The sequence below is a fragment of the Lygodium microphyllum genome, unplaced genomic scaffold (genome assembly GCF_053477565.2).
Source record: "Lygodium microphyllum isolate KBCC unplaced genomic scaffold, Lygodium_microphyllum_v1.1.10 scaffold_34, whole genome shotgun sequence".
Lineage (NCBI taxonomy): Eukaryota > Viridiplantae > Streptophyta > Polypodiopsida > Schizaeales > Lygodiaceae > Lygodium > Lygodium microphyllum.
The window spans coordinates 3,282,212-3,305,461 of record NW_028229517.1 but is presented as its reverse complement, the minus strand read 5'-3'; the positions used below and the strand labels follow the sequence as shown (position 1 = coordinate 3,305,461).

Sequence of the window (23,250 nt, the reverse complement as noted above, 5' to 3'; positions counted from 1 at the left end):
TCCTTCTAAACAAGATGAAGCTCTAATGGACAATCAACACATCAATAAGAAGTCATCCACTGCAAAAGAATCAAATGCCAAGCTTGATAATAATGAGCCCAAGTAGAAAGCCTTAATTGTTGGAGAAAAATCATTAAATCTCAATATCATTGCTAAGCCAAATGAGCCTAGTATATTGCTCATTCAAGGAGCAATCTGAATCCGAATACAAGAAATTAGTGTCATATGCCTATCTTAGGGTAAGATAAGGGCAACATGGGAAGACACTCTGGATAGTTCATTGAGGGAGTTGATTGTAACATCCTGACATGCGATGCTTGGATACAAATAGGTGATCTCACACTAATTTCCATGATCCTCTATCTATCAACTATGAAGTTGCCTACATGATTCTAAGAGGAGTCAACCTTCTCAAAATAAATGTGAAGGAGTTGGATCAATGGCTTGAGGAGTGCACAAACAAGTAGATAAGTGCACTACTACAAGAATCATCCATGTTTTGCTTTTAGAGAGAGAGAGAGAGAGAGGCTTGGTTGATTTGAAGCTAGAATACAAGCCAACTAAGTGAGAGATAGTTGAGCCATATTACAATTCAGCTCCTTAATTGACATGAGTATCCTTCCATTTCCCACCATTGGGCTCTCATCGAGATCCACAAGACTCACACGTTAATTTCCATGGTCCCTGATCTATTGATTATGAAAATGACTTCATGATTCTAAGAGGAATCAATATTGGTAAAAATAGATTCTATTGGCCTCTCACCATAAGAGAATGCATGAATAATTGAATCCACCGATTGATGTTGGCAAAGTCCCTCTTTGATGAGGAGTCCCCGTTTGAACACATGCTCAAGGTAGATTCATCTAAATCTTTAGAGAAAAAGCATATGCACTCCCATCAATCTACAGAAACAAGTTGAGTGTATCAACAATGAGTGCCTTTGTGAGAGCATGACCATCTACACCAACAAACGACGCTGTGACAAAAACACTTCACGAGCCATAGAATGGTGGAGGTGAGATGTCAGCCACCCCCTTGGCAACCACCCAACACACAAACACCTTGAGCGAGTGTTCCCATGCCACTCATGCCATGGAAAACAAAGCACATACTAGCACAAAGAACTGCAATCAGTGGCCAAACTCTCAACAGCATGTTCTTAGTCACTCAGTCTTAATGATTACAATATAAGTGAGGTTTCGATCCAAATGGAAAAGACAAATCTCAACAGAGTACCAAATAATGCAGATGCTTGAAAAATGTAAACCAAAAGGGAGAGGTGTTTAATTGCATGAAGAATGACGGAGAGAAATATGTCTACCGCCTTAGTTCAACAACCTCGCCAAGGCAAGAGCAATAACTTAGTGCTCAGATGATGCTGGGGGCTGGAAGTGAGATGGGCTGAAGAGAGCCGAGGAGAAAGATCATGTATGTATTCATGACATGGAAAGATCGTGCAATTAGTAATAAGACAATGTGAAACATAAGCAAGAGCAATGAGAATAGTGTAAAATAGCTCAATATTGAAAATGATTGCACGAGTTACCCCAATGTGAGTCGCTATTATTCATATACAAGGAGGAATGAAGAATGCAACGCTAACAAAGAGCAAGTGAATCGGTGCGAGGGATTGACAAAAATACGGTGCCTTTGGATTTACATAGGTAGGGCCATATGGGTACACGGGAGTCTTGAGTTGGCATGTTTAGGCACTCACTACGAATATCTCCGTAGCGGGGAAAAAATAAAAGCGCTTTGGAGTCACAAAAACATGTTTCTCTTTGAGCCTCGTTGCACTAGGGGGTAACATAGGGTTAAAAAGGAATTGCTGGTACAATCATCATGCCAAGAGGCCTAAAGCAAGAAAGGAGAAAGAAATATCAGCTGCATGGCATATCAAGGTTTGTGGTTGGCTTATCCAACTGTCGTCGCTAGCAAAAACGAAAAGCGACTACACCACCAGCATAACCCCATTAGAATCTAGACACTAATCGTTTTATGGAGGCTCTAACAACATCAGCGGGGTTCAAGGTTAACACGGCTCACCCCAACTCGCATGCGTGACCACGTGTGGGTGGGGGATATACCATAACACCAGTTGCACCACGGGTGACACAACCCTACTCCACTCGTCAAGAGCTTTTTGCTCTTGCGAGAGGAAACTTTTGAAATTCTAGGAGGAAAGCCTTCTTCGATACTCCAACCGAACAACTGCTGAAAAAGCTTCTCCAATACACTCTCACAATTGTTGGAAATGACGAAGCAGAAATCCAGCTTCCCTCATACTCCTCGAACTACAGCTCATAATAAGTTTAGAGGAAGACGCGCACTGTATATGTATATAAGCCAGCGGAGCCATGGAAGCTTGGCAGCATCGATTGCTTCTTTCCACACTGTCAAGTATAAAATTGGCTCCTCCCCGCCTCCTGCTAGCGAGACATCTAATAATTCTCACGACAATGGCCGGCGCCCGCGATGATCAACAGCACTTGATGGCAACTGTACTAGACTGCGCCGACGAGAAGACGATGATGACCAAAAAGAAGACCAGACACCCCACCTACTTCCAGGTAGGAAAATTAAGTAATGAAACACCCGAATTATTGTCACAGTTTGTTTAACCGAAGATTCACGTGACAGTCATCTGGGGATCAACTCTCTACATTGTTCGTGAATAGATTTTGCATACTTGCAGATGATTGCCCTTGCGGTTGCTGCTGCGATGAAGCAGGGTAGATGCAGACGGTCTGGGTGCAGCCGGCAGGCCATCGCCAAGTTCATCTGGGACAAGTTTGGGCCTGTGCTTCCTGCCAGGATGATGTTCAAGAGAATCCTGTCTCGGAAGCTCAAGCAGCTTACACGGGAGGACCAGGTACCACGTCCACTTCTGATGAGGGTGAGCAGAGCCTCCTACAAGCTCTCTCCCATACTCATGAAGCGCTCACGCACCGTCCTCAATCGACTGCAGATCAAGCTTAATGGGCTTAACACCAATGTCGAGAGCATTTCTGCTGCTGCACCAGCACCTGTCGTGTCCCAACATCAATATCCCCCTGCTTCTCATTATATTGGTTACAATGAGGACTCTGGCGCTACCACATCACTTGATAATTCGTTCACCGTACTGGCTAATTATGTTGTTGGTTACAATGACTCTTCTTCAGCTACCACATCACTTGATAATCCATCGGCAATGCCCTGTGTCATGGCATCCCTCCATCAACCTGATACTCCTCACGAGACACCCATCACCAGCAGCATGTGTGTTTCTCCTCCAGGCTCAGATATTTCAACAAATCCTAGGTCCAGCATCTGCAGCAGCCACCGGAGAAAGTTAAGCAAGAAGCGGCAGCTACAACAGCTGCTCATCACCATGGACATGAATGTAACTAGCAGTCCCCCATCTGTATCAAAGAGATTCAGACGCAGGCTTCGTTACTCTGACCGATGGCTCTTGCGCCCCATTAATTTCTCGAGCAATCACTTGGTGCAATAACCACATGTTTTGCTAATTTGCTTGTATGTACATCAATCCAGTTGAGAGTCCATGTATCAATAAAGTTGACGAACATGGCAGGCCACCAGACTCTTCCTCCTGCACTCAAGGGTGCCTTGCCACAGTATAATTTCCCTTTAGAATAAATAATGATGTGTGCTGTGACTGTCAACCTCTTAACAGTCAAATGTAGACAGGCAGGCTCTGCTTGGTGACACAGGGAAGATGACTGAAGCAAGAGAAAGCTAGATATGGGACGTCTGGCATTTTTCAATGCTTGTGGAGTTCTGTTTTAGTTAAGTCAAGGCTATGGTGGGGTTTTGTAAGTGGCACAATCATGTCCTCAAGAATGTTGCCCGTGCCTTTCGAAATGCTAAATCCTCCATGGATGCTGCAAATACTTTTACTCTTATCGATATAATACACATGTCCGGATTTTTAAACAAAGGAACTTTTCACCTCAATGAAGAGCCTACAGAATCTGAAACAGTTATGGTTAAGGTATCAGGAATGTGCTCCCAGAATGTAATTCTGCATGTGTGTGTGTGTGTGACATGTCATGTCTACAAAGGCCACACTTGCCTACATAAGTAAAGCATATTATTCCCAACTTAGACATTAACACCACTCCATGATGGCATGTTTGAGCATTAACATGCACGTTCACAACCTGCAATCAGCCTGTTTGCAGTTACTGTCATTACAGAAACCAAGAAGAAGGCAAAGGAGAGCACTGCTGCACCGTGGCTATGGTAGTGAACATCATGTACGGCTGCAAAACCTTCAGTCAGCTGTAGACCCATTTGGAGATCTCCTCTGTCATCCTGGCTGCTTGTATGCGAGTTACTCACATTGTTCATGATCCATGTCATACAATTCTTGCAGCTCTAGCTCTAATGCCCATGAGCACATTTTACTCTTCTGCTTCATGGTCTATTGGAAAAAAGGGCTCGCAAGGGATCTGTCTGTTCTTGAAGCTTGCTGGAGGTGAAGCAGCTCTTTCACGAGCCTTCAGCCAGCGTCCTCCTATATTGTCTGTTGCTTCAAATTTACCACTGCACAGAGAGAGTGCTGGTTTCGCCTCAACTTTTTAAAGAGTCTGAGCTCCTGATGATCTAGAGGTACGATTCAGCAGCCTCATCCAGCTTGCTTGTGCCTTTGCACTTGTATCCTCTTTGGCAGTGCCATGTAGCTCCGTGTGCTGATTTCTTTGTGATGTCCGGGCTCTCCAGTTGTGGAAGCAGGGCTGTTCTGAATGACGTTGCTCTCTACCCCCAAATCCGCAACCAGGCGCTCTTCCGAGTCCCGACATGCTTCGGTCAGATGTGATCTACCGCTTGCTGTGATGATCCTGCAGTCTTCTGTATGGCGTTCTCCACCACTGCAGGAGGATCCCTCCATACCATCTGACCTTCAACGTCGCTCTTCCTGTCTGCATTAATCTGCAGTCCTATTCCTAATCAAGCCTTGTCCTAGCATATGGCAAAAATCATATGTACAATTGTAGATTTTGCATTTCTTGAATATTAGCGATCAAAGTGCTTTGGAGCGTTGATGTATCCGCGTGTGCACGTGCGCGCGCACGCACATACACACACATGAAAATACACATGTTCAAAATGGGCATTATGGTCATTTCGGTGTTAAAATTTTGGGTCCAGATGTTAGGTAGGGCAATGCCGGCTAAACCGATAACCCTTCAATTCTTGACAAAGTTTGGTAATTTTTTGGGAAACCCCTACTCCATTGCATTTGCTCCACACATGCAATATATGCAAGGATCAATGACTTTTGTCTAATTCCAGTGGTGAAGTAATTGCCCATTAAAGCAAGGCACATCAAGGCAAGCAATATTTATAAACCACATGAGTGCTAGCAAGCTAGTGGGATTTTAAAGCTGGAAATCATACACGCACGAATGGATGCATGTACATACAAATTTACAGTTTTGACACCCTTGAAGAAAATACCAAGGCATCATCGATTTTTTGGCGTGCATGGGTCGAGTGAGGGTATTGCCTATGCACAAACCCTTCTATTACATTGTATAACTCTTAAATGCCTCATGATTGTTGTTGATCTTCAACCTCATACAACTACTACTCCATCATTTGATACCTTTATTAATAGTAGCACCTCTAAGGGCTTTGTGATGGTTCAAGTGCATTTTATGGTTCTCCCTTAAATTACTAAAGTAACTGAAGTGTTGGACAAAACTTAGGCCTTCCTTTTATAATAGGACATTTGTTATGACATAATCTAACTTTGTTTTGCATATTTTATTCTCTAGTTTTTTCTAAAACCTTATCTGTGCAAGAATTATCTATTTGGAATTATTTTTGTACAAGACAAGCTCGCTCCCATGCAAATTGTAGCAATTACTCTCTGCCAAACTAGTTGATTAACAGGTAAAACAAAGCTTGTATGGCAATCGAAGCAAGGAAGGTAGAGCTGGCTTGCGACGCGTTGCAAGGATTGCGGAGCCATCAACGAGCCTTCCACGGATAGACTACAATATGAGAAGGTAAATCTGTGAGTTTGCTATACTTGTTTGGAGAGTTGTGATGGTTAGATGAGAGATAGTTATAGCCACATTGCTTGAAATGTTTGAAACAATAAGTGGTCCATAAGCTCGGTGGTCTAGCTCATGAGACCGACGACCTTTTGGTTCCGTTGTTGTCGAGACTTGGAATCAAGCAACTAGGCACATACTCTCTATGCCATGCAATGGAATAGGAGCTCGTACTCCAAAACACCGCATGGATTAGCATAGGATGGATGGATCAAGAGGCAATTGCTTGAAACACTTGAAACAATAAGTGGTTCATAAGCTTGGTGATCTAGCTCATGAGAGTGACGACCTTTTGGTTCCGTTGTTGTCGAGACTTGGAATCAAGCAACTAGGCACATACTCTCTATGCCATGCAATGGAATAGGAGCTCGTACTCAAACACCTCATGGATTAGCATAGGACGAACGGATCAAGAGGCAATTGATTCGTTCATGTATGTTAGTATTTTAGTTGTAGTTGTGTATATCGTATTTTTCATGAGAATTATAGGAAGGTAGAAGCAATAGAATAAGGTTTCAAACCTTGGAAAATTCTTTAAAGAATATAAAACTTTAAGTTTTTGGCAATCAACACAGACTATGCAGCAAGGGGCTTGATGGGATCTAGGAGTTGCCCAAAAGCAAGGTTCCCACTTTTTCCTTGGTTTTTCCTAGAGCTAGTATTGGATTTTCAAGTTCATGAATTTTTACATTCTTTTGGGTGTTAGTGTTTGTGCTTTTTGTGTTTGCTTTTGTAAAAGAGCTTGGGTGGTGCAAGAGCTTTTAAAAACAAGGGAGGAGAAGAAGAAGAGACCATATTGGACACATCGTCATGGAGGGGAGTGAAGAAGAAGAAAGAGAATTGGATTTCTGCCAAGGTCGACTTCACTCCATCCCTCACAAAGAGCTCACAAGTATATATCTTATACTCTCTCCTTGCACAAATTTGTGTATTTGAATTATTGATATCGTTTGCTTTGTCCTTGAACTCTTCTCTCCTAGTAGTTGTTAAGAGGGTTCAATCCAAAAATCCCCCCTCCCCTCTGCACGTCTTGTTCTTCGCATGAAGCCCATAGGCCGTGTCTCAATGGCACCCTCAACAATCAAATATGCAAGCTCTTCCTATTGACCTAAAACATAGGACGCTATGCAAGAGGGAGAGGAGATTGTGAGGGAGAAGAGAGGAAAACTGAGAGAGAGAGAGAGAGAGAGAGAGAGAGAGAGAGAGAGAGAACTACAAAAAATAGATGAATCAATAAAACTTAGGAGGGCACAAGAGATGGAGAACCCTCAAGACATAACCAATATACACAATATGGACACCAATAGCATGGGCTTATTATACTGTAGAGCATGTATAAGCTATAGTAAGGGAATAAACTGCATGAGCTCATGAGAGAGAATAGGGAAGGCTCAATAGGGCTGAAGAAGGCCTCTTGGCTCTCTTTTGCAAATTACAAAAGAGAAGGCCTCTTTATATAGGCCTTGAGGATGATTAGGAAGGAGGTTAAGATAGAATAGGGATTAACAAATGCCTCTTTATATAGGCCTCGAGGATGATTAGGGAGGAGGTTAAGATAGAATAGGGATTAACACCACCAAAGCTGCATTAAGGCGGTTCCAACAATGTGGAAGCTCCATCTAGATGTTTTGTTGACCAATTTTGTACTTAATCAAGTTCCATCATAGGTGAGTTGTCTCCATTCTCCCCCCCGTAGCTTGAGTCCAAGAGCTCTCCTATAAAAAAATATAGAGAATCTTCATAAAATAAGATCATATCTAGCAATAATGGAGAGAGAATTCATACATTACTACTACAATTAAGGATGATTTGAGAGAGAATTCATACATTACTACTACAATTTAGGAGGGGAATTCTTTATGTTAGTATTTTAGTTGTAGTTGTGTATATCGTATTTTTCATGAGAATTATAGGAAGGTAGAAGCAATAGAATAAGGTTTCAAACCTTGGAAAATTCTTTAAAGAATATAAAACTTTAAGTTTTTGGCAATCAACACAGACTATGCAGCAAGGGGCTTGACGGGATCTAGGAGTTGCCCAAAAGCAAGGTTCCCACTTTTTCCTTGGTTTTTCCTAGAGCTAGTATTGGATTTTCAAGTTCATGAATTTTTACATTCTTTTGGGTGTTAGTGTTTGTGCTTTTTGTGTTTGCTTTTGTAAAAGAGCTTGGGTGGTGCAAGAGCTTTTAAAAACAAGGGAGGAGAAGAAGAAGAGACCATATTGGACACATCGTCATGGAGGGGAGTGAAGAAGAAGAAAGAGAATTGGATTTCTGCCAAGGTCGACTTCACTCCATCCCTCACAAAGAGCTCACAAGTATATATCTTATACTCTCTCCTTGCACAAATTTGTGTATTTGAATTATTGATATCGTTTGCTTTGTCCTTGAACTCTTCTCTCCTAGTAGTTGTTAAGAGGGTTCAATCCAAAAATCCCCCCTCCCCTCTGCACGTCTTGTTCTTCGCATGAAGCCCATAGGCCGTGTCTCAATGGCACCCTCAACAATCAAATATGCAAGCTCTTCCTATTGACCTAAAACATAGGACGCTATGCAAGAGGGAGAGGAGATTGTGAGGGAGAAGAGAGGAAAACTGAGAGAGAGAGAGAGAGAGAGAGAGAGAGAGAGAGAGAGAACTACAAAAAATAGATGAATCAATAAAACTTAGGAGGGCACAAGAGATGGAGAACCCTCAAGACATAACCAATATACACAATATGGACACCAATAGCATGGGCTTATTATACTGTAGAGCATGTATAAGCTATAGTAAGGGAATAAACTGCATGAGCTCATGAGAGAGAATAGGGAAGGCTCAATAGGGCTGAAGAAGGCCTCTTGGCTCTCTTTTGCAAATTACAAAAGAGAAGGCCTCTTTATATAGGCCTTGAGGATGATTAGGAAGGAGGTTAAGATAGAATAGGGATTAACAAATGCCTCTTTATATAGGCCTCGAGGATGATTAGGGAGGAGGTTAAGATAGAATAGGGATTAACACCACCAAAGCTGCATTAAGGCGGTTCCAACAATGTGGAAGCTCCATCTAGATGTTTTGTTGACCAATTTTGTACTTAATCAAGTTCCATCATAGGTGAGTTGTCTCCATTCTCCCCCCCGTAGCTTGAGTCCAAGAGCTCTCCTATAAAAAAATATAGAGAATCTTCATAAAATAAGATCATATCTAGCAATAATGGAGAGAGAATTCATACATTACTACTACAATTAAGGATGATTTGAGAGAGAATTCATACATTACTACTACAATTTAGGAGGGGAATTCTTTATGTTAGTATTTTAGTTGTAGTTGTGTATATCGTATTTTTCATGAGAATTATAGGAAGGTAGAAGCAATAGAATAAGGTTTCAAACCTTGGAAAATTCTTTAAAGAATATAAAACTTTAAGTTTTTGGCAATCAACACAGACTATGCAGCAAGGGGCTTGACGGGATCTAGGAGTTGCCCAAAAGCAAGGTTCCCACTTTTTCCTTGGTTTTTCCTAGAGCTAGTATTGGATTTTCAAGTTCATGAATTTTTACATTCTTTTGGGTGTTAGTGTTTGTGCTTTTTGTGTTTGCTTTTGTAAAAGAGCTTGGGTGGTGCAAGAGCTTTTAAAAACAAGGGAGGAGAAGAAGAAGAGACCATATTGGACACATCGTCATGGAGGGGAGTGAAGAAGAAGAAAGAGAATTGGATTTCTGCCAAGGTCGACTTCACTCCATCCCTCACAAAGAGCTCACAAGTATATATCTTATACTCTCTCCTTGCACAAATTTGTGTATTTGAATTATTGATATCGTTTGCTTTGTCCTTGAACTCTTCTCTCCTAGTAGTTGTTAAGAGGGTTCAATCCAAAAATCCCCCCTCCCCTCTGCACGTCTTGTTCTTCGCATGAAGCCCATAGGCCGTGTCTCAATGGCACCCTCAACAATCAAATATGCAAGCTCTTCCTATTGACCTAAAACATAGGACGCTATGCAAGAGGGAGAGGAGATTGTGAGGGAGAAGAGAGGAAAACTGAGAGAGAGAGAGAGAGAGAGAGAGAGAGAGAGAGAGAGAACTACAAAAAATAGATGAATCAATAAAACTTAGGAGGGCACAAGAGATGGAGAACCCTCAAGACATAACCAATATACACAATATGGACACCAATAGCATGGGCTTATTATACTGTAGAGCATGTATAAGCTATAGTAAGGGAATAAACTGCATGAGCTCATGAGAGAGAATAGGGAAGGCTCAATAGGGCTGAAGAAGGCCTCTTGGCTCTCTTTTGCAAATTACAAAAGAGAAGGCCTCTTTATATAGGCCTTGAGGATGATTAGGAAGGAGGTTAAGATAGAATAGGGATTAACAAATGCCTCTTTATATAGGCCTCGAGGATGATTAGGGAGGAGGTTAAGATAGAATAGGGATTAACGCCACCAAAGCTGCATTAAGGCGGTTCCAACAATGTGGAAGCTCCATCTAGATGTTTTGTTGACCAATTTTGTACTTAATCAAGTTCCATCATAGGTGAGTTGTCTCCATTCTCCCCCCCGTAGCTTGAGTCCAAGAGCTCTCCTATAAAAAAATATAATCTTCATAAAATAAGATCATATCTAGCAATAATGGAGAGAGAATTCATACATTACTACTACAATTAAGGATGATTTGAGAGAGAATTCATACATTACTACTACAATTTAGGAGGGGAATTCTTTATGTTAGTATTTTAGTTGTAGTTGTGTATATCGTATTTTTCATGAGAATTATAGGAAGGTAGAAGCAATAGAATAAGGTTTCAAACCTTGGAAAATTCTTTAAAGAATATAAAACTTTAAGTTTTTGGCAATCAACACAGACTATGCAGCAAGGGGCTTGACGGGATCTAGGAGTTGCCCAAAAGCAAGGTTCCCACTTTTTCCTTGGTTTTTCCTAGAGCTAGTATTGGATTTTCAAGTTCATGAATTTTTACATTCTTTTGGGTGTTAGTGTTTGTGCTTTTTGTGTTTGCTTTTGTAAAAGAGCTTGGGTGGTGCAAGAGCTTTTAAAAACAAGGGAGGAGAAGAAGAAGAGACCATATTGGACACATCGTCATGGAGGGGAGTGAAGAAGAAGAAAGAGAATTGGATTTCTGCCAAGGTCGACTTCACTCCATCCCTCACAAAGAGCTCACAAGTATATATCTTATACTCTCTCCTTGCACAAATTTGTGTATTTGAATTATTGATATCGTTCGCTTTGTCCTTGAACTCTTCTCTCCTAGTAGTTGTTAAGAGGGTTCAATCCAAAAATCCCCCCCCCCCCCTCAGCACATCTTGTTCTTCACATGAAGCCCATAGGCCGTGTCTCAATGGCACCCTCAACAATCAAATATGCAAGCTCTTCCTATATGACCTAAAACATAGGACGCTAGGCAAGAGGGAGAGGAGATTGTGAGGGAGAAGAGAGGAAAACTAAGAGAGAGAGAGAGAGAGAGAGAGAGAGAGAGAGAGAGAGAGAGAGAACTACAAAAAATAGATGAATCAATAAAACTTAAGAGGACACAAGAGATGGAGAACCCTCAAGACATAACCAATATACACAATATCGACACCAATAGCATGGGCTTATTATACTGTAGAGCATGCATAAGCTATATTAATGGAATGAACTGCATGAGCTCATGAGAGAGAATAGGGAAGGACACCAATAGCATGGGCTTATTACACTGTAGAGCATGCATAAGCTATAGTAAGGGAATGAACTGCATGAGCTCATGAGAGAGAATAGGGAAGGCTCAATAGGGTTGAAGAAGGCCTCTTGGCTCTCTCTTGCAAATTACAAAGGAGAAGGCCTCTTTATATAGGCCTTGAGGATGATTAGGGAGGAGGTTAAGATAGAATAGGGATTAACACCACCAAGCTGCATTAAGGCGGTTCCACCAATGTGGAAGCTCCATCTAGATATTTTGTTGACCAATTTTGTACTTAATCAAATTCCATCATAGGTGAGTTGTCTCCATTCTCCCCCCCATAGCTTGAGTCCAAGAGCTCTCCTATAAAAAAATATAGAGAATCTTCATAAAATAAGATCATATCTAGCAATAATGGAGAGAGAGTAGTGAGAATTCATACATTACTACTACAATTAAGGATGATTTGAGGGTGATTTAGGAGGGGAATTCTAATGGTTTATTAGCTTGAGAGAGAAGAGAAGAGAGGGAAAAGGGTTGGGAGTCTATAAATGATGTTTTATGGAAGTGTTAAGGGTGGGTGTGTATAAAATTGGGAGGTGGTCTCCACCGCAGTTGGAAAAAGTTGGCATCCTCCATTTTGGCCATATCTCTTGACTCGTAGCTCCAAAAATTTATAAAAAAAATACCAGCCAAAACTTCAACTCACGCGCTATAACTTTCATGTTGCAAAGTTTTTTTGGATTGAAGTGGAAGTATTTTTAAAAAATCTTACAAAATCATGCATCTGATTTTTCTTCCACTAATGCTTCCAAGAAGGGTCCCATTTCTTTGAATTATCATAAGGCTCCAAAGTCATGACATTGTGAGCCTCACATGCCCTCTGGATGGCTCCAAATCCATTTCATGTCTTTTCTTTTCACATTATACATTTTTTCTTCACCTTTCTCCATTGATCTTTACTCTTCACCCCCCCCTTGGTAAACCAGTCCATGAAATATTTCCATCCAGTGATTTCTTGGATTTCCCAAGAGGTTGTTCCCACCCTCTTCTTTATTTCAAACCTCCAAATGTACAAAAAATCAACAAAGTATTAGACAAATATTTTTTGTGATTTTCTCGGATTAGCCCAATTATGGAAAATTTTTTCCATTTGGCCTAGGATTCAAACCTAGTCTCAACACATTACCACTACACCAATAGTGAGCTAATTTTCACTAGCAAGTGTAAATTGCATTTCCAACCACCCCCCTCAAGCCATACCTTGGTTGAGGTCCTAGTGCCACCCAAGCTCAGCAACCTGAGCTTTGATACCAAGTTAGAAACTAGGTGGGGCCCTTGTATCTCCCCTTCTCAAGAGGTCACCCATCCCAGTATTGTTCACACCATTGCACGCTTGATCCAAAGTTTCCCATAATTGAGCTAGCCCTCTAGCCCCTAGAACCTTAAGGTGATGAATGACCTCCATTCTATCCAATTATGGAAATCTTCCTCCATTTGGCCTAGGATTCAAACCTAGTCTCAACACATCCCCACTGTACCAATAGTAAGCTAGTTTTCTCTAGCATGTATGGATTGCATTTCCAACACCAAGGTCATCATGCAACTTCTTTTTAAGAAAACTAGGATCTTCATCAAGACCAAATTCCTTGTAGGCACATGGTAGGACATGCAAGACTCTACCTTAGTAAATGGCACCACCATGGAAATCAGAACAAAAGGTAGTATTTGGTATAAGTCATTCTTCATTTCTCCTTGTTTCTCCACACTACGAGTTGTATTGGCTACTTACTTATAATCATCCTCATCATCCAAGAAGGGAAAATCAATGGTAGCAAGGATATGTATCCAATCTCTCTCATTGTCAAGACAAGGGATGCATTTCATAAGCATTGGTGTGGATTAGTATCACCCTTCAGCAACAAAGATGGCATCAAGGTCAATAGATGAGGTCTTCCAAGTGTCCAAATCTCAATCCTAACAGTTTTTGTGCAATTTTCAAAGAATATCAACCTATTGCAGGCCAATCCTTAATCACTCGAGCACTTCTCATCCAGGGCCGATCTAGCAAAATGTTGTGGTTGACTCCCTTCATGACACTACATTTTACTAAAAATTTGACACCTATAATTTTTAAAGTCCAGCCCTTCAACACATCAAATCATTTGACCTTTGTTCCATTGGTTAATATAACATCAAATCATGTAGCTTCTATAGGTGAGGTGCCCAAGTTTGCAATACTATATGGCTAAGAATGCTAACTTTGACTCCTGCATCTACAATTCCCTTTCTCCCAAAGTCTCCCATGTGACAATAGGAAGTATTGTGTGCATCTCTATTCCTTCCCAGAAGGCATTTACTTGTAGGTTTCCTATTGTGGAATTTAGAGTTAGACTACGTATGTGTATGTCAACAATGTTGCATTGGGTTTGTGATGTTTTCGAATACTTTGGTCAATCAATCCACCTTTTTAATGCATTCCAAAGTGAAGTGTTTTGCTTCAGTATCACTCCTAACTTTAGGGACATTGATGATGGTGTCAGAGCAACTAGCAAGCCACCATCTCATCTCTCATGTGCACACTTGTTGATGTCTTGCTTCTAGTGGTCATTTTGTGGTTAACATTGAGCCCTAACCCTACTTGCATGGGAGGAGTTGTGTTGGGACAGTGGTTTTCCTCTACTCCTATGTAGGTAGGAGAAGCAGGTGGACTCATTGTCGATGCGTTTTGCAGCCCTTCGTTCATGATCAACTCATTGCCCTGGAGTTGCACTTAGGCCTCTTCCACCTAGCTTTTCACTTTATCAATGGCATCCGATTGTCGCTTGGGATTTGGGTATTTCCCCACTTTAGTACTCCCTCTTGCATTCATTTTGGGAGCCAAAGTCTTGGCTTCAACATCAAGAGCTTGTTGCCCTTTTGTCAAGGTTATGGCACTATCAGTCTTAAGGGTTAGTTTTGCTTCTGTTCTCTTTTTCCTTTTCATTCAGTTCTTTTTGCCTATAGACAAGGCATCCAAATTGTTGGGTCCCAACACTACAATGTCAACATGTTTAGTTTGAGCTCTAGTCTCATGACAATTACTAGGATTAGTGTGGCCTCATCATTAGGTGTTTTGACATTGAAGAGCCCAAGTGGCATAGATGATATGATTTTTGATCTAGTGGAGGGTTTTTGCCACAAGCAATTAATGTATATGTGGGTGATACCGCACTTTGAACACCTCAAATTTGCCTTGTCCTTTTTTTCTTGTTCCCTTTCTAGCCATCTAGATGATATATGCCTAGGGTGGAGCCATATATCCAACAAGTCAACAATTCTTGTTTTGGGTTTCCTCCCATACCTCTCCCCATTCCCTACCTAAGGCCATGACTGGAACTTCTAAACAATCTATCAAAATAGGATATACTTCTTTGTCATAAGTGGCATAGGGATTTACATATGGTTCCTCTTTTGTTGGTTCTTCCATGAAGTGTGCTAGTGCATCACTTGCGTAGTGCATGACTATGGGTCCAGGTGATCTTAGTATTCATGTCATGTTGATGTTAGCCCTAGAGGCTATGGGTTGTTAGTTGTTTGGTGTAGAAAATGCAAGTGACAATCCTCTTCCATGGTCAAGCTGCCTATTCAACAAATAATATAGTGGTGGATAAGGTTGAGGATATGACAGCCTTCTCAGTAGGCGACAATGCATGGACTCATGGCCCATTCTTCTAATATATTGTGCAGGTACATGGTCGTGGACCCGTATGCTCTAAAGAAAGATGATTGTCACCATAATGGATGCATTTGACATGCAATCTTATGGGTCGTCACAAAGCATCCTAAATTCGTGCCATGAGAGGTTGCTCACTTTGGATTGTGGGTCTCTCACTATGGATGGTAAGGTTGATAGCAAGCTGTAGAGCTTTGGCATTTCTCTCGTTTAGTACATATGAATTACCTCTTCAAGAACCCTAGCTAGTGTGTCTCCTTGCAACCCCCGATCTAGGTGCCCTCCAAATGCCAAGATGCATTGCATTTGATTAAGCTTAACCTCTTTCCTTTACCTACTGACCTATTGATCTTGTGTGAATCTTGTGACTTGCTACAACAGGTCCTTCCCTACCTTCTTTCTTCCTCTATCTTAGTGATGATTTAATGTGCTAGTTCTATCTACCTGCACTACTCATGCCTTTTTCTCACATTGTTCTAGGAGTTGTTGGATTTTAACTAGAAACTCTCGAGTGTCGAAGTGGCAATCCCTAGGTCACTAGTATTTGTTCCTGATGCTGACAAGGTCACTTTTTGTTCTTATGCAACTAAGGTTTAAATGATGCTAACGAGGTTTGGTAGAGCAATAGATTTTCCATTGAAAGACACTTCATTTAGGCACTTGTCTCTCATGAGGGTTCACTTGACTTATGTACTCCGTGGGTTTGTTTTGTCACCTTTTCCCCCTTGGCTAATATTGTCGTGATTCAGTTCTCCTATGAACTCTAAGTTCCATTTTCTTGTTTTGTTTTTGGTTGATTCTTCCCCCCTTTTTGGATGACTTAACATGTATACATGCTTCTTATCATAACAAACAATCTCTTTCTTGCCAAATATAAGTAGCTATGGATAGTGCACAAACAAAATTTCAATTCTTTCTCAAGAAAAGAAAATGAATTCAATGTATTTTTTAATCATGTCATGGATGCTCAATCAAACTTTTCAATCAATTTTTGTGCAATTTCATATTTATGCAAAACTTAGCACAAGAACTACAACATAACACTTTGAAACTAATGTTGACTTTCCAAATTAAAATCTTTGAGCCTATGGTCAGTGTAGTCTTGAGGTTATGGTTTCCTTGGGTTTTGGATGCTACTTTTGCACCCTTAATGATTGTTCTTGTGGTTTGTTTCCCTTGACTATCAATCTTAGATCTGGACTCTACAGTCCCTCTTGCTTGCCTTGGAAGTTTCAATTGGAAAATGACTCCCTTAGTCTCCCAAAAGCAACTATTTAAAACGTTGTGTAGCTGTGATTGGGGTCTTATGATGTATGGCAATTCATAAGCCTTTAAATGGCATTATATGTGGCATTCTAGTTCACCATGAGTCAAGAATCCTTCCAGGAATTTGGTGGTCCCATGTTAGGTAGCTTCCTAAGACCTAGCCTAGTGTCATGCACCCAATCCTACTATGAGTTGTGAGAGTCCACAACTAAGCGCATCCTAAGAATTATCTAGGTTTTGAGGTGTTCCTAGTTGGTTGTATCTAGGGTTGTGCCTAGGTGTGCATACTCAAGGTGTTGCCCATGCAAGTGCAATACAAGGTTGAGGAAAAGTGTGTGGTTAGTGTGGCAAGGCTTTACTAAGTCAAGGGTGATGGTGTATTCTATGAAGTGCACCAAGCAATTAAATTAAGGAACGTGAGACTGCAGTAGTGAAGGCCATGTATGATGTGGTGTTGTGGGGTGATGTGAAAGTGATACAGTGCTAAAACGATGATTAACAAGCCTACATAAGTACTATTGGGAGAGAAGAGAAGAACAAAGCAAACAACATCAAGAATTCAAATACGCACAAATTTGTGTAAGGAGAGAGTACAAGCTATATACTCGCAAGCTCTTTGTGAGAGATGGAGTGAAGCCGGACCTTGGTGGAAATCCAATTTTCTTTCTTGTCCTTCACTCTCCTCCATGATGATGTGTCCAATATGATCTCTTCTTCTTCTCCTCCCTTGTTCTTATAAGCTCTTGCACCACCCAAGCTCTTTCACAAAAGCAAACACAAAAAGCACAAACACTAACACCCAAAAGAATGCAAAAAGTCATGAACTCAAAGATCCAATACTAGCTCTAGGAAAAACCAAGGAAAAAGTGAGAACCTTGCTTTTGGACAACTCCTAGATCCCGTCAAGCCCCTTGTTGCATAGTCTGTGTCGACTGCCAAAAACTTAAAGTTTTATATTCTTTAAAGATTTTTCTAAGGTGTGGAACCTTATTCTATTGCTTCTATCTTCCTATAATTCTCATGAAAAATAGGATACACACAACTACCACTAAAATACTAGCGTACATGAATGAATCAATTGCCTCTTGATCCGTTCGTCCTATGCTAATCCATGCGGTGATTGAGCATGAGCTCCTATTCCATTGCATGGCATAGAGAGTATGTGCCTAGTTGCTTGATTCCAAGTCTCGACAACAACGGAACCAAAAAGTCGTCACTCTCATGAGCTAGACAATTGAGCTTATGAACCACTATTGTTTCAAGTGTTTCAAGCAATTGCCTCTTGATCCATCTGTCCTATGCTAATCCATGTGGTGTTTTGGAGTAGGAGCTCCTATTCCATTGCATGGCATAAAGAGTATGTGCCTAGTTGCTTGATTCCAAGTCTCGACAACAACGGAACCAAAAGGTCATCGCTCTCATGAGCTAGACCACCGAGCTTATGGACCACTTATTGTTTCAAACGTTTCAAGAAATGTGGCTATAACTATCTCTCATCTAACCATCACAACTCTCCAAACAAGTATAGCAAACTCACAGATTTACCTTCTCATATTGTTGTCTATCTGTGGAAGGCTCGTTGATGGCTCCGCAATCCTTGCAATGCGTCGCAAGCCAGCTCTACCTTCCTTGCTTTGATTGCCATACAAGCTTTGTTTTACCTGTGAATCAACTAGTTTGGCAGAGAGTAATTGATACAATTTGCATGGGAGCAAGCTTGTCTTGTACAAAAAAAATTCCAAATAGATAATACTTGTTAATCAACTACCTATTCGATGTTTTAGGTCAATAGGAAGAGCTTGCATATTTGATTGTTGAGGGTGCCATTGAGACACGGCCTATGGGCTTCATGCGAAGAACAAGACGTGCAGGGGGGGGGGTTTGGATTGAACCCTCTTAACAACTACTAGGAGAGAAGAGTTCAAGGACAAACCGAACGATATCAATAATTCAAATACACAAATTTGTGCAAGGAGAGAGTATAAGATATATACTTGTGACCTCTTTGTGAGGGATGGAGTGAAGTCGACCTTGGCAGAAATCCAATTCTCTTTCTTCTCCTTCACTCTCCTCCATGACGATGTGTCCAACATGGTCTCTTCTCCCTCACAATATCCTCTCCCTCTTGCATAGCGTCCTAATCCACTCTTCCATGACTAGGTGGTGCCCTTACCTCATTCACTTTGTGACAGAAGGGAGTTTGGCACAGTATAGAAGCTGCCATACCGAATTTCCTTCATCATAAATTTGTGCCCCCGTTGAGGACATTCTCATCCACAATTCTCTACCTCCTTATGCAGGATGATACAACACATAGTGTGCATCCTCTACAACAAGTGCTCCAAGTGGCTCTTCTCCAATGCCTTCACCAACTCTATATTTCAGAGTGGTCTCTGTATCAGCTTGTGGCAAGCTACTTAAAACTTGGAGCTATCAAAAGAATCAAAGAAAAACATTCAAAACAAAACATTCCAGCACAATTTCTCTTTTGTATAGAGGCTATTGATCAATAGGCAAACTGCCTTAATTAGTAAAATACTTTATACATTCTTGAGATGACTTCTTTCACAGTTGGACATTGAGGATTTGAATACCCTTAAGCACCTAAGAATAAGTAGATATTCAGTCCAACTTATAGCAACCATTTGGAGAAGTACTTGAGGCAAGAGAAGTGTGGATTTATGCAGCAAATTTCATGGACAAATATGTTTTTCTTTGGGGTACTTCTCCTTGAGAATATGACATGTAAGATAGCACAAGATTGCAAGGTATAATGTCATCATGCTACTAAAGATGGCATGAGTTGGTGATAGTGCTTCTATGAATACTTTTTGGCTTTGGAGTAGTTTGCAAGTTAATAGAGATTCAACGAAGATATTTTGAATAACTCATACTCTCCACGGAAGCTCTACTCTTGAGGATTCTAGTAAACCAAAATGATTTGCCTTGTAGCAAGGTGAGGGCTTGACATTGTCTTGCAGCAATAGGCAGGCTATTGTATGTAGGTGCAAAATGGGATTCACTCAATTCAACTTTCTGATGCTTCATTAGCTTTTCAAATGGAAAAGATAGAGTGACAAGAGATGCTTTTTTGGTAAGAGGGTCAACTTTTCTCTTTGACAGGAGGGGTTTTATAGAATGCAACAAAAGCATTTACTGTCGGAGAGAGATGTCATGATCATGCTAAACAATCTCGATACCAAGAAATTAATGCAGAAACCCCCCAAATCAATGCTCCCAAAAGTAATCCTAGTAACTGATGCATGGTACTAGGATCCTCAGTATTCATGCACACAAATATGAACCTCTTACTATGCATGTTAGTCAACTTCATATCAGGGAAAAGCCTTGCATTAAAAAGGAGTTTGTAATTCCGCTTTGCCCACATCAAAAGCCTTGGTCTATCATTGTTATCTTCAAACACATTCATCTTTAATTCGCCCTTTCCTTGCTCCTTTCATGCTCCACTTGCAAATTCATATAGAGTGGCATCTGATGCATAAACTGCATTTTCATGCTCTTCTCATGTTTGGAAAGGAATTTGCAGGAATTGTAAAGTTGTCATGGATTGAGATGCCAATATAGCTTTAGTTGAGTTACCGAAAGTTGCATTTAGAGAGAAAAGAAGACCCATTGGTGTTCACCAAAGCTGTTATGGAGCTCAAAAAGTTGCCATTACTATAGCTGCTTTGAAGGCAAAGGGAGGCCCTAAATTTGTACTAGAAGCAGAACCAGACCAAATTTGCTAAAGGAAGTAAAGCCTGAGACTGAGGCATAGGAGAAGATGTTCCAGCAAAAAGGAAAATAGAACTAGAATGTGTTGAGAGTTAAGCTCATAGTCTTCGGTTAAATTTTCTACCTTAGTTGAATAAGGTTTAGTCATACTTACTTAACTATGGTTAGATCTAGGTTACTTGATCTTTGTATGTGTGTGTAGTACTATAGTTGACTTAATTGTGTGGAAGAAAATGGATTGAACAGGGAGCGTGATTGCTACCCTTATGGCTTGGCCTTTTCCCATCTCTCTCCCTGGTTCCTTACATGGTATCAGAGCTTCAATTCTTTTAGGCTTTTGGTGATAGTAGGCAAGACCGTGGCCTTGGGGTACGAATTGGTGAATTGGAGCTTAGAGGTGATAAAGAGGTCCTATCTCTTCACGAGGCCTAATGCCATAGCCTCTTCCAGGGCCTCTCCAAGGAAGCCCTGGCTGTTGTAGACGGCTACCATATCAAAATGGCAATAGCCAACCTTGATGGCATCCCGCGTGGTGGCCTTCTTCTCTGCATGGCTCAACATGTCAACGGAGCCCATCCCCATGCCTAGCAGGGGAATCGATACTCCATTATTGAGCTCAGCCACCTACACTGATCCAACAGTCATAGCTAATAGCTATATTAGAACACAGAAGATCCAAGATGAATAATCAATTATTAACACCTGCAGGTTTTTCTTAAGGAACTCGTGTGCAACAGTTGCACACAACAACATTTGAGATGAAGTTCTATTGAAGGAAGAGTCCTAGAGGTCCAAGAACTCTTGTGTAGTCGTATCTCTACAGGGGCTAACCACTCTATTAGTATTATGTTTTGTGAATGTAATGAAATCGATACCCAATGTAGAGCATTCTAGTGACATTACTAAGACTAGTTGCTGGCATGAAATGGTGGAGAAATGTATCCATTCTATCCAACTACTGTTTTGATTACCTGTGCTACAATCAAGCATCACCAAAAGATAGAGGGAAAATTTTTGGGAAACCCTAAAGCAATTCTTGAAATGAGGATGATGTGCATCAGATCGAGAGTGTCTTCCTCATCCTAATCTCTAGTGATTCATTTATGAGTTGCTATAATCCTAGTATATATTTAGTCATCTGGAACCATCTGTGAAAAAGAACATGTATATATGCTTTCCTTCCATATGAGATGTTTTTGGATCAGGACTCTCCTCTGACAGGTTCTGCAGTTTCAGTTTCACACTTTCCATTGTCCTTATCAGTGTCACTATGTTTTATTGGTCCCAAGTTGGATTATCATCTCATTGTAGCTGACATTGTATGATCACACTAGTTTATTTCAGGGAATGCAAAGTTTTTTGGAAATTGTGAAAATTCATTGTTAAAGATAGCACATCAATAGCAAATTCAAAATTCCACATCTCCATTTTCTATTGTATCTAACTCTAGTTGAGTTTGTTAGCACTATCTATGCATGTTCCATGTTGGAAAGCTGAACTTTAAAGGGAGATTGGCAAATATAAATCTTTTGTGAATTGCAAGGGTCACTGAAGTACATTACCTGCTGGCATTTTGGGAAATTGACTCTCTACATTAAAACTTGCTTTGCAAAGCTGAACACTTTGGAATGGCAAACACATGAGAGAAGGATACTATCACCCAGATAGTAGATGAGAAGCTGGACTACAACAATTTTGTTCTATGGAAATTTAGGATGTCTAATTTCTTAATTAGAAGAGTCTATTGGGACCTAGTCATAGGTCTTGAAGATGAGCTCGAGCTACCAGAGGATAGACTTCCAACACAGGATCAATTAAAGACACATAGGACAGGGTTGGAAAAGGCTAGCAAGGTCTTGCATTGGTTGTCCTTATGTGTCTCAGATACAAAGTCTATGCAAATTGCAAACTGCACTTCACCAAAAGCTGCTTGGGACTTATTGATGAAGAATTATGGGCATTTCACTCATGCAAGAAAGAGACACAATTGAAGCAAAAATTTAGCCACATATCCAAGAATGGAAGGTCTATTGAAGACTATGTGAGTGAGATTAGAACCGTTACAAACCCTAGTGGAAGTTATGGCTGTTTTTCTCCAGCCATACCATCTGGGACTGCACACTAGAAATTCCTGGACAGCCCTTTATTTTGTACTAGTTTTGGTCCTGATGTGATTGCAACCCCGCCCCAGCCGCATGGGCTGAAAGTACATCTCATGGGCTCCGTAATGACACCTCAATTGTCCCATTCGGAGTTGCCCACACAAAGTTATGGCTGATTTCCTAATGCACACTCTTACAGTCCATGACTACATCCCTTGTTTTTTAGGACAAAAACTTTATGAGACGGGATGGTTTGTAATGAACGGGGATCACGAGAATATGGCATGGGAACATACTAGTCACACTGACGGTATATAAGGTGTAACAGGGTATTTTGAGGCATCACAGAAATTATCAAGAAACTCTCTTTTCACCTTCTCAAGCTCCCATGGCTTCCTCTTCTTCTTCCTCTTTCCCGCTTTCGCTCTCTTCTTCTTGCCTTTCTCTCTCCTCTCCCTCTTCTTCTACAGTCCTTCTCTCTCTCCTTCCCCTTAGTTAGGACAGTTAGGTCTCCTTCATTACAGTGTCGGAGTTGATGTTGAGGATGGTGATTTGATGGCCACTACCCTCCATGGTCTTGGAGAGGAGTATAAGAAGTTTGACACTTCCATATCAGTAAGTCATGAGCAGCTTGACTTTGATGAGCTTGTTGCACTTCTTTTGCATGAAGAAGTGAAGCTTGGACTCAATACAAGTTCCAGTGGGTCTA

General features: G+C 40.9%; 1 protein-coding gene across 1 annotated transcript; it reads left to right on the top strand.

Moving 5' to 3' along the window:
* Positions 1-2,267: 2,267 nt before the first annotated feature.
* Positions 2,268-3,932, top strand: LOC148009185 (uncharacterized). Its single transcript, XM_087673732.1, has 2 exons — positions 2,268-2,573; positions 2,699-3,932. Exons 1-2 carry the CDS (start codon positions 2,361-2,363, stop codon positions 3,497-3,499), a joined length of 1,014 nt encoding a protein of 337 aa, XP_087529858.1. The 5' UTR covers positions 2,268-2,360; the 3' UTR covers positions 3,500-3,932.
* Positions 3,933-23,250: the final 19,318 nt, after the last annotated feature.

What these genes read in the sequence shown, in the direction of transcription:
- LOC148009185 (XM_087673732.1), top strand. Translation starts at nt 2,361, where the DNA reads ATGGAAGCTTGGCAGCATCGATTGCTTCTTTCCACACTGTCAAGTATA. An exon ending in GACACCCCACCTACTTCCAG is followed by an intron (nt 2,574 to 2,698) that starts GTAGGAAAATTA and finishes GCATACTTGCAG; the next exon opens with ATGATTGCCCTTGCGGTTGC.